Source organism: Dunckerocampus dactyliophorus, chromosome 17 (assembly GCF_027744805.1).
Source record: "Dunckerocampus dactyliophorus isolate RoL2022-P2 chromosome 17, RoL_Ddac_1.1, whole genome shotgun sequence".
Lineage (NCBI taxonomy): Eukaryota > Metazoa > Chordata > Actinopteri > Syngnathiformes > Syngnathidae > Dunckerocampus > Dunckerocampus dactyliophorus.
In genome coordinates this window covers 9,368,410-9,383,752 of record NC_072835.1, presented here as the reverse complement: position 1 = coordinate 9,383,752, position 15,343 = coordinate 9,368,410, and the positions used below count along the sequence as shown (strand labels likewise).

The 15,343-nt window shown below is 42.8% G+C and overlaps 1 protein-coding gene across 8 annotated transcripts in view; it reads left to right on the top strand.

The window, feature by feature from the left end:
* Positions 1 to 15,343, top strand: part of tjp2a (tight junction protein 2a (zona occludens 2)) — a 48,463-nt gene that overhangs the window by 31,236 nt on the left and 1,884 nt on the right. For 4 of the 8 annotated variants that reach the window (XM_054758123.1, XM_054758117.1, XM_054758122.1 and 1 more), the window contains 19 exons: positions 7 to 781; positions 847 to 950; positions 3,423 to 3,576; positions 4,534 to 4,645; positions 4,968 to 5,098; positions 5,207 to 5,285; positions 5,416 to 5,566; positions 6,008 to 6,116; positions 7,292 to 7,511; positions 7,699 to 7,886; positions 7,973 to 8,068; positions 8,155 to 8,234; positions 10,633 to 10,843; positions 12,421 to 12,521; positions 12,647 to 12,871; positions 13,001 to 13,105; positions 13,469 to 13,678; positions 13,845 to 13,859; positions 14,052 to 14,129. In XM_054758123.1, the coding sequence (XP_054614098.1) occupies positions 7 to 781; positions 847 to 950; positions 3,423 to 3,576; positions 4,534 to 4,645; positions 4,968 to 5,098; positions 5,207 to 5,285; positions 5,416 to 5,566; positions 6,008 to 6,116; positions 7,292 to 7,511; positions 7,699 to 7,886; positions 7,973 to 8,068; positions 8,155 to 8,234; positions 10,633 to 10,843; positions 12,421 to 12,521; positions 12,647 to 12,871; positions 13,001 to 13,105; positions 13,469 to 13,678; positions 13,845 to 13,859; positions 14,052 to 14,129 (3,144 nt within the window). The remainder of the gene's footprint in view (positions 1 to 6; positions 782 to 846; positions 951 to 3,422; positions 3,577 to 4,533; positions 4,646 to 4,967; positions 5,099 to 5,206; positions 5,286 to 5,415; positions 5,567 to 6,007; positions 6,117 to 7,291; positions 7,512 to 7,698; positions 7,887 to 7,972; positions 8,069 to 8,154; positions 8,235 to 10,632; positions 10,844 to 12,420; positions 12,522 to 12,646; positions 12,872 to 13,000; positions 13,106 to 13,468; positions 13,679 to 13,844; positions 13,860 to 14,051; positions 14,130 to 15,343) is intronic. The other 4 variants (XM_054758118.1, XM_054758124.1, XM_054758119.1 and 1 more) reach the window with 3 other exon arrangements.

Below are 15,343 nucleotides of genomic sequence, written 5' to 3'. Positions count from 1 at the left end.
TAACAGACAGTCAAGCGGTCGAGGAAGGTTCCTGTGAATCTTCTGAATCGTCCCGGATCACCTGATGATAGGGTCTTTAACAACGACTACACTGAAGATTACAACTACGACCAGGACCGCCGCAGTGTGTACAGTGGCAGGCAGGACCATAGCCTGGAGAGGGAAAGGGGTGGCTACATGGATTCTGGCTACCAAACACGTGAGCGTGATTACGACAGAGACTATGACCGACACGAACGAGGCAGGAGTACGGAGAGAGACTTGAGCCCGGACCAGCAGTACAGGAGAGATGGTAGCAGAGGTCGTACGTTGGACAGAGAACGTAGCCCTGATCGCCATCACAGGAGTGAGCATGCACTCAACCGTGATTACAGCCCAGACAGAAGGTACCGAAGCGAACGTATGTTAGACCGAGATCACAGTCCCGATCGGCGATATCGCAGCGAGCGAGCCCTCAACCGTGACTACAGCCCAGACCGACGCTATCGTAGCGAGCGCGTGCTCGACCGCACCAACAGCCCTGACCTGAGCTACAGACGGGACAGTCATAGCCCGGGACGCAACCGTGGACGTGACCACAGCTTCGAGCGAGGACGGGATCGAGTGACGAGCGACACAAGAAAATATGATGAGCCGTTGAAGCGAGGTGGTAGCAGGGACCACTTGGATCGCTCGCCTTCACCTGCCGCTATGCCCATCCCGATGCCACGCCACACCAGAGAACTGGAACCACTGGAGAAACCTCTGAATGTGCTGCTGCTCAAGAACCGGCCAAACGAAGGTGATATACTCAGTAAACAAACCTCTGTAGACTCAACACAGAGATGTTTGTTGTTTGTGTTCCAGAGTACGGCCTTCGCCTGGGCAGTCAGCTCTTTATCAAAGAGATGACCAGCACAGGACTTGCCAGCAGAGACGGAAACCTACAGGAAGGGGACATCATTCTCAAGGTACCAAAGCATTTTGTCAATATTAAAGTAATTTTCTTTTACTGCTTTTCCTTTGTTTTAAATGTCATTAGGGGTGTCACAAGATCTCATGAAATTAAAACTTGACAAGATTTTTCATTCAGAAAAAAACTGTCTTGTGGGCACTGGGACAATAATAAATAAATAATTCATCACATAATAAATAAAAAGGAGCTGGATAATTTTGCCAGCCTTAATATATTGCCATGGGCACGCGTGTCTGTTTTCCTCTTCCCCCGCCTCCAAACAGGCAGGAAGAGGGTTCACTCGGTGCACTGGTTTCAGCACCTTGGCGCATTTGTTCCATAGAACAAGTGCATGAATGGAGTGAGCCCTTTTGTCAGTCATACAGTATCTTTGTCTCGGTGGGTGTAGGCGGGGCCGGTAGCATGCACAAAATGCAGAAGAATGTAGCCTTGTGAGGAGCAATGCAAGGTAACGTAGTCGAAATAAAAAGAGTAAATTGCAATATATTGTCATAGAGTTTTAAAGAATGTTAAAATCTTGTCTCGTCTCATTCTCGTGGGCCCAACCTCATGCATTGTCTCGTCTTGTGAACTGTCTCGTGACACCCCTGAATGTCATTGTACCGAATATCGTCACTATTTCTTGAAGCTAGAAAAAATTGCCACAAATGCTGTTCTTGATAAACAATGTTGCGGGGGGTTATAAAATTGTTTATTGTAATCGAATTAATTACTATTTGAAACGTTACAACGCCATTACCTTTACAGAAAGTGAAATGTGCTGCATTATTGCGTTGGGTGTCCCAATCCAATATATCCAGATAATATCGACCTGCATCTAAAATGTCCAATATTGGCAGTCCGATACCAAGAGTCCATCCCAGACTCCACTCCAGCAGCGTCTGGATAGAGAATGCACTAACGTGTTAACAATAGCAAGGAGGAGGAGTGATGTCGGCTGTGTGGCAGTATTTAAGTCCAAAAAAGCGCAAAACTTGTCATGCACAAGTTTCCCGTGGTGGCACAGAACCGAGGAGTTTAATACAACTGACCTCAAACCAACCTAAAAAAATCATTGGCCGTAACAGAAAAGAGCCAGCCCCTGCCATTGGTGAATAATGTCGTGGTGGTTTAAACGTTTCATTGAGCACCTCAAAGCTCTCCACATTATGCCTACTGTAGCTGCTACTACATTGTGGGTACAACTACACCCCACATGCATAAAGAAGTAAATGGGTCAGTTTGCTGACTATTTTTGAGTAATAGCTCATGATCAAGCCTTTTCTAACATTCCACACTACTGTACAAAAGAAGTCATAAAAGTATGTATGATCGTGCTGATATCAGATCATTAGCGGTATCAGCCGATACTCAAGGCTGCAATTTTGGTAATGTAGTAATGCAGAAGTAAAAAAAGTTATATTGAGCCACTCTAATTATTATGCGCTAATAATAATCTGGATGTCGCTTCGGTTCGCCATTGTTCACTACAACTTACACAGGAAGCTACACAGCTAGTCAGCGAGAGTTGTGGTTGCTCACTCTCGGGAAAACACTGCCTCCTCGCATTTTGATAGAGAACTTCAAGACACAAGCTCACCCCTTAGCCCCAAATCTCATGAAACGTCTCAACAGCACACACCACTACAAAAGTAAATCTGAATTCTTATAAATATTTGAAGGTTTTTTTAAAAAGTAATGCAATAATTATTTTCCCGGTGAATGACTAATGATGTTACTAATGCAGTTACTTTTTGGAGAAAGTAACTATAACTAATCGCTTTTTTAAAAGTAATTTGCCCAACACTGTTGCTACGTTGTCTTTTTTTTTTTTTTTTTTTTTTTTAAGGCCCCATTTGTCTACCATCTCAAGTCCGAGTCCACCACGGTCTACTTGTTCCTAAAAGGTGTCCACTTAAATAGATGTCGACATTTCTGCTTTTTGTCAACATAAAATCTGAGATCCAAATGAATGCTACAATTGTATGAAAAATTGATTTATTTAATGTCAACATGTTGCCGTATTGTTAACTCGATCGTTGTGCAACCACAAACTTTAACTACGTAACAAAACGCATCCATTTAATGTCTTTTTTTTTTTTTAGCTTGTTAGCCACGGGAAGAAGTTTTACGAATGTACATTGGAGGTAAAAAAATAAAAAATACATAAAAAAATCTTATTTATCTAATTGAATTAATTCATTATTGAAATTATTGCCCATTCTTCTGATGTCTACCGAAGTTCTTTGTAAATGCGCAAGCGATGGCTATTTTTGATTATGTCGCCAATCAGTTACGTTGACAACCGCTTCTGTCAACATGAGGCAGCCAATCAGAGGGGCATAGACTTAAACGGGTTCCGCTACATGTAAAGTAAAAAAAAAAAATGCAATTCTTATTTTCCCTTTTGACAAACCATAATTTAAAAAAATGAATACATGTCTACATTGCTCCTTAATGGTGTAATAACCATGTATGTCCTCCTCAGATCAACGGTACAGTGACTGAAAATTTGTCTCTGAGCGACGCAGGGAAGCTCATTGAGAAGTCGCGTGGGAAGCTGCAGCTGGTGGTTCAGAGAGACAGGCAGCAAGTGCTGATCCGAGTCCCCCCGATGGTCGACAGCGACTCAGAGCTTGATGGTGAGAGATACTTGAAACTGAAAAGCAGCAGGTCCTATCCAGTGTAAAGACAAACGTGTGGTTATCCTCCTCATGTATAAACCACGACATCAACTTATGCCTCAGTCAAGTATGGAAATATTGCGATTGTTGTTTTGTATTTCTCCATCAAATCTGTTTTGCCATCACTGAATAAAAACTTTACTTCCACATCAGTTTATAGTGTTCTTTCCCCTCACAGTTTTCACCAAGCAAAAAAAAACAAAAAAAACATGATGAGCTAATGGGAGACAACAAATCAAGCAATCATTTTCTCTCTACCTTCATGAGAATTCTCTTTTATACCTAGTTTTAATGTCACATGACCAAATGTTGTACTGTGATTGGTCCAGTCCAATCTAGATAAGTGGTGTGAATGGATGTTTTGCTCACCAAACATCTGCAGGGAGGGTGGAATAGCCAAAGGCCCTGTGACCCACTTTGTCTGTTTTTGGGAGTGTGCGTGTGTGTGTGTGTGTGTGTGTGTGTATGTGTGTGAGAGAGAGAAGGTTCTCACCCGCCTTTGGCAGGGTGAACTAATCCACCACCATAATCCAGCTATTGGATATGACAGAATTTCATCATGTTAGGTTTCACACCATACCAGCCATGTGGTTCTTTTCTTAAAAAAATCAATAACCACTGTATTTTTCTGTCAGTCATACTTTTACGTGTGTAATTACATTTGTATATAATCAAATTTATATGCAATCAAGCTTTGATAATGCATTTAATTAGTGAAGTTACTGGACTTTGTATGAACTGACTTTGATTTGGTTTTGCTAAATGATCCTGTGGACCATATTTACACCTATTTACACATGCACAGGTGTGTTTATGGGGAAATGAAAAATTTTGCCATAAGTTTCAGAGCGTGACGACAACACAATAACTTACCTGGAAGAGATTTTTTTTTAACTGTCTGTTTTGCTGTTGCAGATATCTCTGAGATTGAGTCCTACCGCTCCTACTCCCCACAAGATGACAGACGGGGCCATCATTCAGACCTTTCCTCTCATTCCTCCAATGAGAGGCTCAGAGAGAAGCCCAGGTATGCAGTCGTCACATTGTTTAATGGTTTATTAACTGTAAAGAAACCACTCATCTTTGGGAAATATTTTAAACATCTACTTGTTCAAAATGTCTGTTCAAGGCTTGATATTGATCCTCTGTGTCAAAAGAAATTAGGCCATCATTGCGACAATGTCTGAATTTGTATTAGTGTGTGTAATGCAGTAGAAATCAGGATAATGCAGGATTACGTTGATGTTTAACTAAGCTCAGAGACCATCAGCCCAATTGCTATGACGATTATACTGTAAATGTGTCTTTAACCTGTAGACATCCATAATTTCAATTTCTTATGTTATCAGAGAAGACCCACCAAACAGGCTGGCTAAAATGGGCGCCATGCCGACCCCCTTTCGAGGTCATGACAGAACTGTGGAAGATGCACCGCCATTGCCTGCTGAGAGGGAGGAGCCACGGCCACAAACACCACCAAGTAAACCTGTTTCTCTTTCTGATGCTCCACTACATACACCTAGTATGTAGTATGTTTAATATAAAGCCAAAATATTTACTTGTTTCTGTTCTTTTTCCACACTGCAAGCGGTAGCCGTTGCACCGAAGGTTCACGCTCCTCCAAGGGTGCCACTAAAGCCAAGCATAGAGGACCAGGAAGTGTACGGGTCAGTATATCAGATATTCTTTGTCTTTAATTGATCATGCTCGTAATTGTCATTTCAAACAATCATATTTTGTTTTGCCAGCGTTCTATTTTACAAGAAACTGTGATGAGTTCTTGTTTGCTTCTTTTAGGCCGAACACGGTGATGGTGCGTTTTCAGAAAGGTGACAGCGTTGGGATGAGGCTTGCGGGAGGAAATGATGTTGGCATCTTCATTGCTGGGGTTCAGGAAGATAGTGCAGCTGAACAGGAAGGTCTCCACACAGGAGATCAAATTGTAAAGGTAACTTTCATATACAGTATGTGTGTGTGTGTATATATATATATATATATGTGTGTGTGTGTGTGTGTATATATATATATATAAATGACTTAACACTCAGGGGTAAAGTGCGTCCCGCTACTGTTTTTTTATTGGACCTTTGCATATTCTAAAAATACAATTAAATAAAAAAAATTTAAAAAAAAAACATAAAAATTGGGAAAGAGCAGTCATTTGAAGAAAATAAAGTTCTAATAATAACAGAAAAGGTTTTAATCTTATGAGGGGGAAAAAATGGTAATTAAAATTATCGTAATTATTGTTATGGAAAACAACCAATTCCAACCAATTAATTGTAATAGTAAACCAAAAGGAAGGTTAATGAAACTGAGATATATGTTGTATTTAAGCATATTCTCCACACAGTTGTTTTTAATAACAGTTTTGTTTTTGTCATCTCAGGTGAACAACATGGACTTTAGGGGTATGGTTCGTGAGGATGCAGTCCTTTACCTACTGGAGATTCCCAAGGGTGAAGATGTGACCATTCTTGCTCAGAGCAAACCTGAAGGTATAAACCTCAGATCACGACCTTATTTGGGGGTTGACACGAGGGACATGTCCATTGCACTTTTTCAACAGGCAGTTTTATTCTCCTGTCATTTTTACCGTCCAAAAACAATGTTAAGCTATGTTTAAAGATGTGTTAAAACTAGGACCAAGTGGAAAATAGCTACGCAAGCTGAAGCCTGTTTACCTTTATACCGCACATAAGATCATCGATTGGCGCTGCAGTTTTTTGTTTGTTTTTCTTTTTTTGCTTTGTGTGATTGGCCATCACCGCTGTCACTCTTTGAGCGACTGGACTTGCACACTGGTGTTTTCGATAGTTGGCCAGTGTTTGTGGTCATCATCAAGGCTAACGTGTGAGTCTATGTTATGTCTTATATGTCTTATGTTCTGTTATTATGTCTACTATATTGAGTAATAGGAGTGTAAAGGTGACTGTAGGGGTGTTATTTCATGTCTAGAGGGCTCTAATGTTAAAAACCGTAATTAGAAGGTTGTAAACAGGTTTTCTATTCTCTAACTAGGAAAATATTCCATTTATAAATAATAATCCTACTTCACGGAAATTCATCTGTGATGGAACCAATTAACCGCGATAAACGAAGATTGCTGTATTGCATTAGCATCTTTGGTAAGACGATATTTTTGGCCATGACTGTATTTGCAAATACATTTTTAACATAAAACATTATAAATGCACAACAATAAAACCAGCCAGACTTTTTTTTTTATTAATTCATTGAAATAGGGTAGTGGTGGGAATTGAGGGTAGTGGTGGGCAAAGCTTGTGGTACACCAAAAGCATAGATCATTCATCAAATGTGAAGGGAAAAAAACACAATAGTGATGAAGAATAGTATTCATGTAGATGTGCTGTATTGGAGAGAAAAAGAGAAAAGAAACTATAGAAATACGTGTATACACACATATATACACATACTGTACATACAGTACCTGCATGTGTATAATTAAACAAAATAAAGTCAATTATTACATACATTTTTTTTAAAAAGGGGAAAAATAACTAGATAGACATGATTTGCTCTTCACCCACTGGTGAGCCCAGGCCGCCGTGAGCAGGCAGCGCCTAAGCTAAGATTTATTTTTGCCTGTGCATTAAAAAGAGCGGTCGGCCATGTAAGTTCACCAACACTTTTAAATTGCTTTGTTTTTCAGTTTACAAAGACATTTTGGCCTCTGGCAGAGGTGACTCTTTCTTCATCAGGACCCACTTTGAGTATGAAAAAGAAGTACCTCAGAGTCTTCCTTTCGCCAGAGGAGAAATTTTCAAAGTTACAGACACGCTATATGATGGCAAGCTGGGCAACTGGTTGGCAGTCCGTACAAACAAAGAAAACCAGCTGCTGGAGAAAGGCATCATTCCCAATAAGAGCAGGTCAGTACAAGCTTAATCCTTGCAGAAATATGGATGCCGGCAGAAATTGCAGTCTTACATTTTGGAGCAGCTGGCCTCAAATGAGGTTGAAGCACAATTTGCTAACATGCCAGGTGGAAAGATGAAACATTGGTTATTATAAATAAATAAATACAGCTGTCATATGCACTTTTGTTTTGCATCACAGAGCAGAGCAAATGGCCAACGTCCAAAATGCTGCACGAGCTGCAGCGGGCAATGACAGAGGAGACTTCTGGAGGTTGCGAGGACAAAGAGCAGCAAAGAAAAAAGATCTTCGCAAGAGTCGAGAGGATCTGAGTGCAACTCCAGTTGCCACGCGATTCCCAGCCTATGAGAGAGTGGTCTTGCGTGAAGGTGCTCTAACATTGGCTTCTGTCAATGTTTTTGCTCTCCTGTGGATTCCTTGAATGACAATGACAGTTTGCTGTTTATTTTTCCAGCTGGTTTCAAGAGACCTGTGGTGATTTTTGGGCCCATATCTGATGCTGTGAATGAAAAACTGGCCACCGACATGCCAAATGAGTTTACTGTTGCGAGTAAGTGTCTAAATTGCGTGTAATTGTTTCTATGATGAAAAAAATATTTTCCAAACAGTACACCTATATTTGTTTTTCCCTTAAAGAAACTGAGCCAAAGGATGCAGGAAGCGAGAAATCTTCCGGAGTGGTGCGATTGAACACAATCCGACAAATCATTGAACAGGTAGGGTATTCTAGAAAAAGCAGTTTGATGATGCTGATCGGTAGGGTTGGGTGTCAGGATGCAAGCTGATGTGGAAGTTCGGTGTAAATAAAGGGTGGGAGCTTCGGCTCGGCATGTGTATCATATTCACCATCCGTATCTGTTAGCAACAGTCAAGGCACCTTCTCAACCCACACAACACATTCCTGGCTTTCAAAATAAGAGCACTCTGCACTACATCTTGTTTACTTGTGTTAAAAAAAATAACGTAATAAAAATAGCTTACACCAACTTTGAAGCAGCAAACAATGTGTACTACTTTTCAAAAGTAAACATCTTTTGTGAAAGTGTCATTTATATTTAAGTTGAATAGTTCGATTTTGGGCTCTGGATGTTGCGGGACTGTCTTGGCTGACACGTCTCTTCAACATTGCGTGGAAGTCGGGAACAGTACCTCTGGATTGGGAGACTGGGGTGGTGGTCCCCCTTTTCAAGAAGGGTGACCGGAGGGTGTGTTCCAACTATAGGGGGATCACACTCCTCAGCCTCCCTGGGAAAGTCTATTCCAGGGTGCTGGAGAGAAGGGTACGACCGTTAATCGAACCTCGGCTACAGGAGGTGCAATGTGGTTTTCGTCCTGGTCGCGGAACACTGGACCCGCTCTACACCCTTGCAAGGGTCCTGGAGGGTACTTGGGAGTTTGCCCAACCGGTCTACATGTGCTTTGTTAACCTGGAAAAGGCATTCGACCGTGTCCCTCGCGGTGTCCTGTGGGGGGTGCTCCGGGAGTATGGGATTGGTGGCGCGCTACTACGTGCCATTCAGTCCTTGTACAACCGGAGCAGGAGCCTGGTTCACATTGCCAGTAGTAAGTCAAGCCTGTTTCCGGTAAACGTTGGCCTCCGCCAAGGCTGCCCTTTGTCACCGATTTTGTTTATAATTTTCATGGACAGAATTTCTAGGCGCAGCCAAGGTGTCGAGGGAGTCCAGTTCGAGGGCACTAGGATCTCATCTCTGCTATTTGCAGACGATGTGGTCCTGATGGCCTCATCGGGCTGTGACCTGCAGCGTTTACTGGGACGGTTTGCATCAGAGTGTGAAGCTTCTGGGATGAGACTCAGCACCTCCAAATCCGAGGCCATGGTTCTCAGTCGGAAAAGGGTGGATTGCTCCCTCCGGGTTGGGAATGAGGTCCTGCCCCAGGTGGAGGAGTTCAAGTATCTCGGGGTCTTGTTCAGGAGTGAGGGAAGGTTGGAGCGTGAGGTTGATAGGCAGATCGGCGCAGCGTCTGCAGTAATGCAGTCGCAGTACCGGACCGTCGTGGTGGAGGGGGAGCTGAGCCGGAAGGCAAAGCTCTCAATTTACCGTTCGATCTATGTTCCCACCCTCACCTATGGCCATGAGCTTTGGGTCATGACCGAAAGAACGAGATCGCGGATACAAGCGGCTGAAATGAGTTTTCTTCGTAGGGTAGCGGGACTCACCCTAAGAGACAGGGTGAGGAGCTCAGTTATCCGTGAGGATCTCAGAGTAGAGCCGCTGCTCCTTCACATCGAGAGGAGCCAGCTGAGGTGGCTCGGGCATCTAGTCCGGATGCCTCCCGGACGCCTCCCGGGTGAGGTGTTTCGGGCATGCCCAGCCGGGAGAAGGCCTCGGGGAAGACCTAGGACACGCTGGAGGGATTATGTCTCACAGCTGGCCTGGGAACGCCTTGGTGTCCTCCCGGTGGAGCTGGAGGAGGTGGTCGGGGACCGGGAAGTCTGGGCTTCCCTACTGAGACTGCTGCCCCCGCGACCCGGACCCGGATAAGCAGAGGAAAATGGAATGGAATGGAATGGAATAGTTTGATTTTTATATACTTGTTGAAATTAGCCCTGTAAGAAATTCAGAGTAAAGTTGATTTAAAAGTTCATATCATAAAAAAAATTCATGGAGAAGTTCAGACATCCATGCATCCATCCATCTATTTTCTATGCCACTTAACCTAATTAGGGTCGCGGGGGGTACACCCTGGACGGGGCACATATAGATCATTCACGCTCACATTCATACCTATGGACAATTTAGAGTCACCAATTAGCCTAACATGCATGTTGTGAGTACCCGGAGAAAACTCAGTATTCTTCAGAGGTCTTCCCGATCTCCTGACTGTGTGGCCAACATGCTAACCATTCATTCACCGTGTGGCCTGAAGTTCAGACATTTAATCCAAAAAGAACTATGGTTGGCGCCCTCATTTAAACCATGCAAACTTTTATGACTATTCCTGCCTCTTAAAAGCATCGGAATCGAGAATCGTTAGGAACCGGAATCGAAATGATAAATCAGAACCAGTATCGTTCAAATTCAAACTGTGCCCAACCCTAACAATCAACCATGTGACACTGGACCTGTTTTTGTTTTTTTTTATGTTTCTCAGGAAAGTCATGCACTGTTGGATGTGACGCCTAAAGCTGTTGACACCCTGAATTACACCCAGTGGTATCCCATAGTCATTTTCCTCAACCCTGACAGCAAGCAGGGAGTCAAGACTATGAGAAACCGCCTCCTGCCTGGATCCAACCGCAGTGCACGCAAACTTTACGAGCAGGCGGTCAAGTTGAGGAAAACCTGCTCACACCTTTTCACTGGTAGGTTTCAATCTCCAAATCAGCTGTTCATGCAGCAGCTATAGCAGATTTATTTTAGTTTATGTGCTTGTAATAGTGCTGTATTTTCTGGACAATAAGTTGCTTCGCAGTATAAATGGCATAAGTAAAAAAAAAAAAAAATGTGTCATGAAGAAGAAAAAAACATAAGTTGCACTGAACTATAAGTCACACAGCTGTATTTATGATGGAAATACCATCAGAACGAGTGTTTTTTCAGGAGCGCCATGGCGCCAATCCTGACAACATTAAATTCACAAAAGAGGATGAAGCCAGAAGGAGGAGCAATGTTTACACCAACACGGAGGACACAAACTAAAGCTACAGAAGCTGAAATACGTCACATTTGTTAAGTATATGGATACAATAAAAACTTACCTGAATAATAAATGTCAGAATGGATGCATCCCAATTTGTAGAAATGTATCAAACAGCCATATTTATTAAAAGAACTTCACTTTTCTATTCACAAATTAAATAAAATAGACTGAAAATCATACAGTACGTGTGTATTTAGTCAGTGGCTGACCCAGCAGCTACAATCTTCAAGCCATGCGTAATTAGTGTCCAAATTAAACAACACTACTGTCTAAAATACCACATTTCTCAAGCTACTCAGGTATTATATCATCACAGGTGCACATTACTTACAGACACAGTCTCCGAGGCAGAAGTGTATTAGAAAATATTCCGTAACAAAAAGCTTCCAGTATCATTCTAGTGTCATTCCATTTGTGTACTGTGTTTTCGCGACCATAAGGCGCACTGTATTATTGGGCGCAGGTATGGTCAAACATATGGGCGCTCAAGAGTCAGTGAGGAAGCGATAGTGCTTCTTTGGGCAGATTAAGAACAGGGCTCTCATACAGCTTATCAAACCCACTGGAAATCGCGGAAGGTCATCACTCAACACAACAGTCTCAGTCATAGTGCACAACTAAAAGCATCACACAGCAACGCAGCAGATAAACAAAAAAAGTTTGTCGCAGGACCTGCCAAACTATGAAAAACGTGTGACTTATAGTCCAGAAAATGCAGTATATGAAATTATAGGGGCTGTGTCCAAATGCTTGACTTGAAAGTATATTATTGCTCATTGGCTAAACATATTTTCCCTTTTAGATGCAATGGAAGGACTATGATCACAAGCCACAATATTACATACAGTACAGTTACTTTATAAGACCACCAGCAAATGGCAAAAAAAACCATTGCTTCTGATAGTGTTTAGGCCAGCAGAGAAGGCTTTGCTGGCTCTGACGCAAACCACTACCCTACTTTTTACTCGCTACTGAATTTTGTATTTCATACAGTACATTATCTATGGAAAAATGCCTTCAAATGGAAAGAAAATTCAACATTTTTGCCAGAGTTGCCTTAAAATCTGATGACAACCTGCAGACAGTAGTGTTACGGACCATTACATATTATTTACTTGTTTGGCTGGAACCGTCAGTGTTTTTAAAGTCATTTAACACATTGATATATAACATAAGCATATTACCAATGCACGCATATTAACAGACTAGCCTGTTTTTTTTCTTTTCATGGGCATTCAGACACTGTTGACCTCAACTCAGCCAATGACGCTTGGTATGGCAGCGTGAAAGATTCCATTCGAGAGCAGCAGGACAGAGCTGTGTGGGTGTGTGAGGGCAAGGTGAGTCTGTCTATATATTCCCAACAGGCACACCCTGTTTTGTATCAATATACAACACCATCCAGTGAGTTCTTCAACATGACTTTTTGGTCATTTTCATGTCCTCTTGTCGCTTCCTCTCACAGTTGGATGGTTCAGAGGAGGATCTGGATCTCCATGATGACCGCATGTCATACCTATCAACAATGAGCGCAGACTACCTGAGCATGGACAGCCGACTGACCAGCGACTACGACGACACAGCTGATGAAGGCGGGGCTTACACAGACAACGAGCTGGATGAGCCACTGGACGAGCCTCAGCCTGTGTCAGCCATCAGTCGTTCATCAGAGCCCGTCCTACCTGACGAGGTGTGTGGTGGGAAAACCCTTAAGGATATTACTGTAGTGCACATAGGGACAACCCAACCCTGTCAACCCTCCTGCATTGTGTGTTTGTGTGCGTGCGCATTTGTGTGTGTGGTGCATGTTTTTGTGTAGAAGCCCCATCCTGAACCCCGGGTGCGTATGAGAAGGTCAGGCAGCAGAGAGGCGCTGAACAGAGAGCCCAGTCCTCCCCCTGCTTTTGTCCCTGAACCTCCAAAGGTGAGAGCGCCTCTTCACAAGTGTTTGTCACCCTCGTTTGTGTTGACTTTTTAATGCAAACACTGTGAAGATAAGGCAAGAATTAGAAAATACTGAAAAGTTATTTTGCATTATGGAGGGGTTGGTGCAGCTTTTACACCAATTAAAAACTTATTATCTCTGATTCTTCTTTTGTTTCTGGGGTAAGTCAAAAGTGAATGTCGACGTGAGTCAGCCACTCTAAGGATTGTCGACATAACCGTGTTCTACTGTACCAACCAATCTTGGAATGTTCATTTCCATAATGATCAATTAAGGAATTGATTTTAAGTTGGGCTCGAGTAGATGTTTCAGGTTAAGCTCATGTGTGTTTCTCTGTGACAGGTACGCGCTCAGACCCTGACTGACACATCACGTAGCTACGACTCGCACTCCAGCAGCACCATCAGCAGTGATGCAGCGGGCGTTAGCAAGCCACCACCTCCCCCTCCGGTGGCCCTAAAGCCCACTATCGCCCGCCTCAGCCAAACATCAGAAGAGCAGAGTCCAGAGAAGGAGGAGGATGACCCTGCCAACAAATCCTTCCTGGGCAAGGTTGTTTTTATTACCATAGTCTTCGCATGTTTATGTTAAAATATTCTGCCAATGTTACTGACTAGTTCAATTAGCTAAACTCTTTCCTGTGTTGTTCGCTTGGTATCTTGCTGCGTCTTTATTCCACTGTCTTCTCTTATCATTTCCATGGCTTCTAATGTGACAGCAAACAAGGGAGCAGGTAATTGAACATGCGTGTTCAGCCGTGAGTTCAACAAGAAACACTCATGACTTTCATGCGTTGGTCTTTTCATTTCACTCGCTCCATTTGAAAAGATTCATCTGCCTGTTACTTGGATGTCACTACATACTGTATATGGATGTCCTGACTGTTTCAAAAGGTATTCACAAAAATCTTTTCATGTCTTCAAAGATTAAAGCCTTCGAGAAGATGGACCACCTGGCACGAGCTCAGAGGATCCTCGAACTGCAGGAGGCGGAAAGCGCCCGAGTAAGTACTATTCTTCACATTCTCTTATAGGCGGTTAAACCTACGTTTTCGAAAGCCCCAGTTTTCGTATGATTCGGTTTATCGATGGCATTTTTTTAACCAAATTTTGCTTTGGTTATTGTACAAGATGTTACACCATGTGACTTTGATAGCATTGCTTGTTTATTCAGCCATCTTGGTCCACACACCCAACACCAAATTTTGCGATACTTCGTCTACCCATTGTATGTACTTTATTTATCCCACAGCGGGGAAATTTACTTGTTACAGCAGCAAGCAAGCAAGATACACAAGTAAAGAGAACAGTGTAAAGAAAGCATAGTGACTACAACATGGTTCAGGTGGTGCAGGTGTTGTAGAGCCTGACAGCGGTCGGTATGAAGGTCCTGCGGAACCTCTCCTTCTTACACGGTGGGTGTAACAGTCTGCTGCTGAAGGAGCTGCTAAGGGAACGCACAGTGTCATGTAGCGGGTGAGAGGTGTTGTTCATGATGGATGTCATCTTAGGCAACATCCTTCTCTCCCCCACTTCCTCCACGGAGTCCAGAGGACCGTCCAGGACAGAGCTCGCTCGGTACTACGTACTACGGTACTCGGTACTACGGTATCCTGTAAGACCCATTAAGTCATTCAATGTCAGCCATTTTTCAAAAGAAAACCCCTTCAGTACCGCCCATTTTAGACAATTTTGACTTATTTTTCAAGGCACACAGAATATTATGTTCTATGGATATATAAGCATGGAACCTACCAAAAGAAAGATTAGACCCCTTTCATCAGAAAGAAAATGTTTGTTTCTACCTTTTTCCGGTCTTTAGTAATCATCAGTAGAACATATGTAAGTTTCAGTTCCTGACTAGAAAAGGGAGAAAAACAGCTTTTTGTAATTCTATCAAGTATAACACCAAGAACTATTTACAATTTTCACATTTGGGGCTGAACTATGTGTGTGCATGCGTACACGCGTGTGTTGAAATTTCCCTACAATGCATAACCCTCTGCGCGCTACACTCCTCCATGTGCTCTCACTTCCTACTTCTTGTCATGTTTTTCCTACATCTCCGGCCTTTGTCCTTGTCAACACTCTCACCTACGTTAACCAGAGAATCACTAACATGATGTCAGTTGGTCTTTTTCTGGCAGGGGCGAAATACAGTACAAATGTTTTTTGGGGATTAAGTTCATTTTCATGACAAAGAGGGACTTTGCAATTA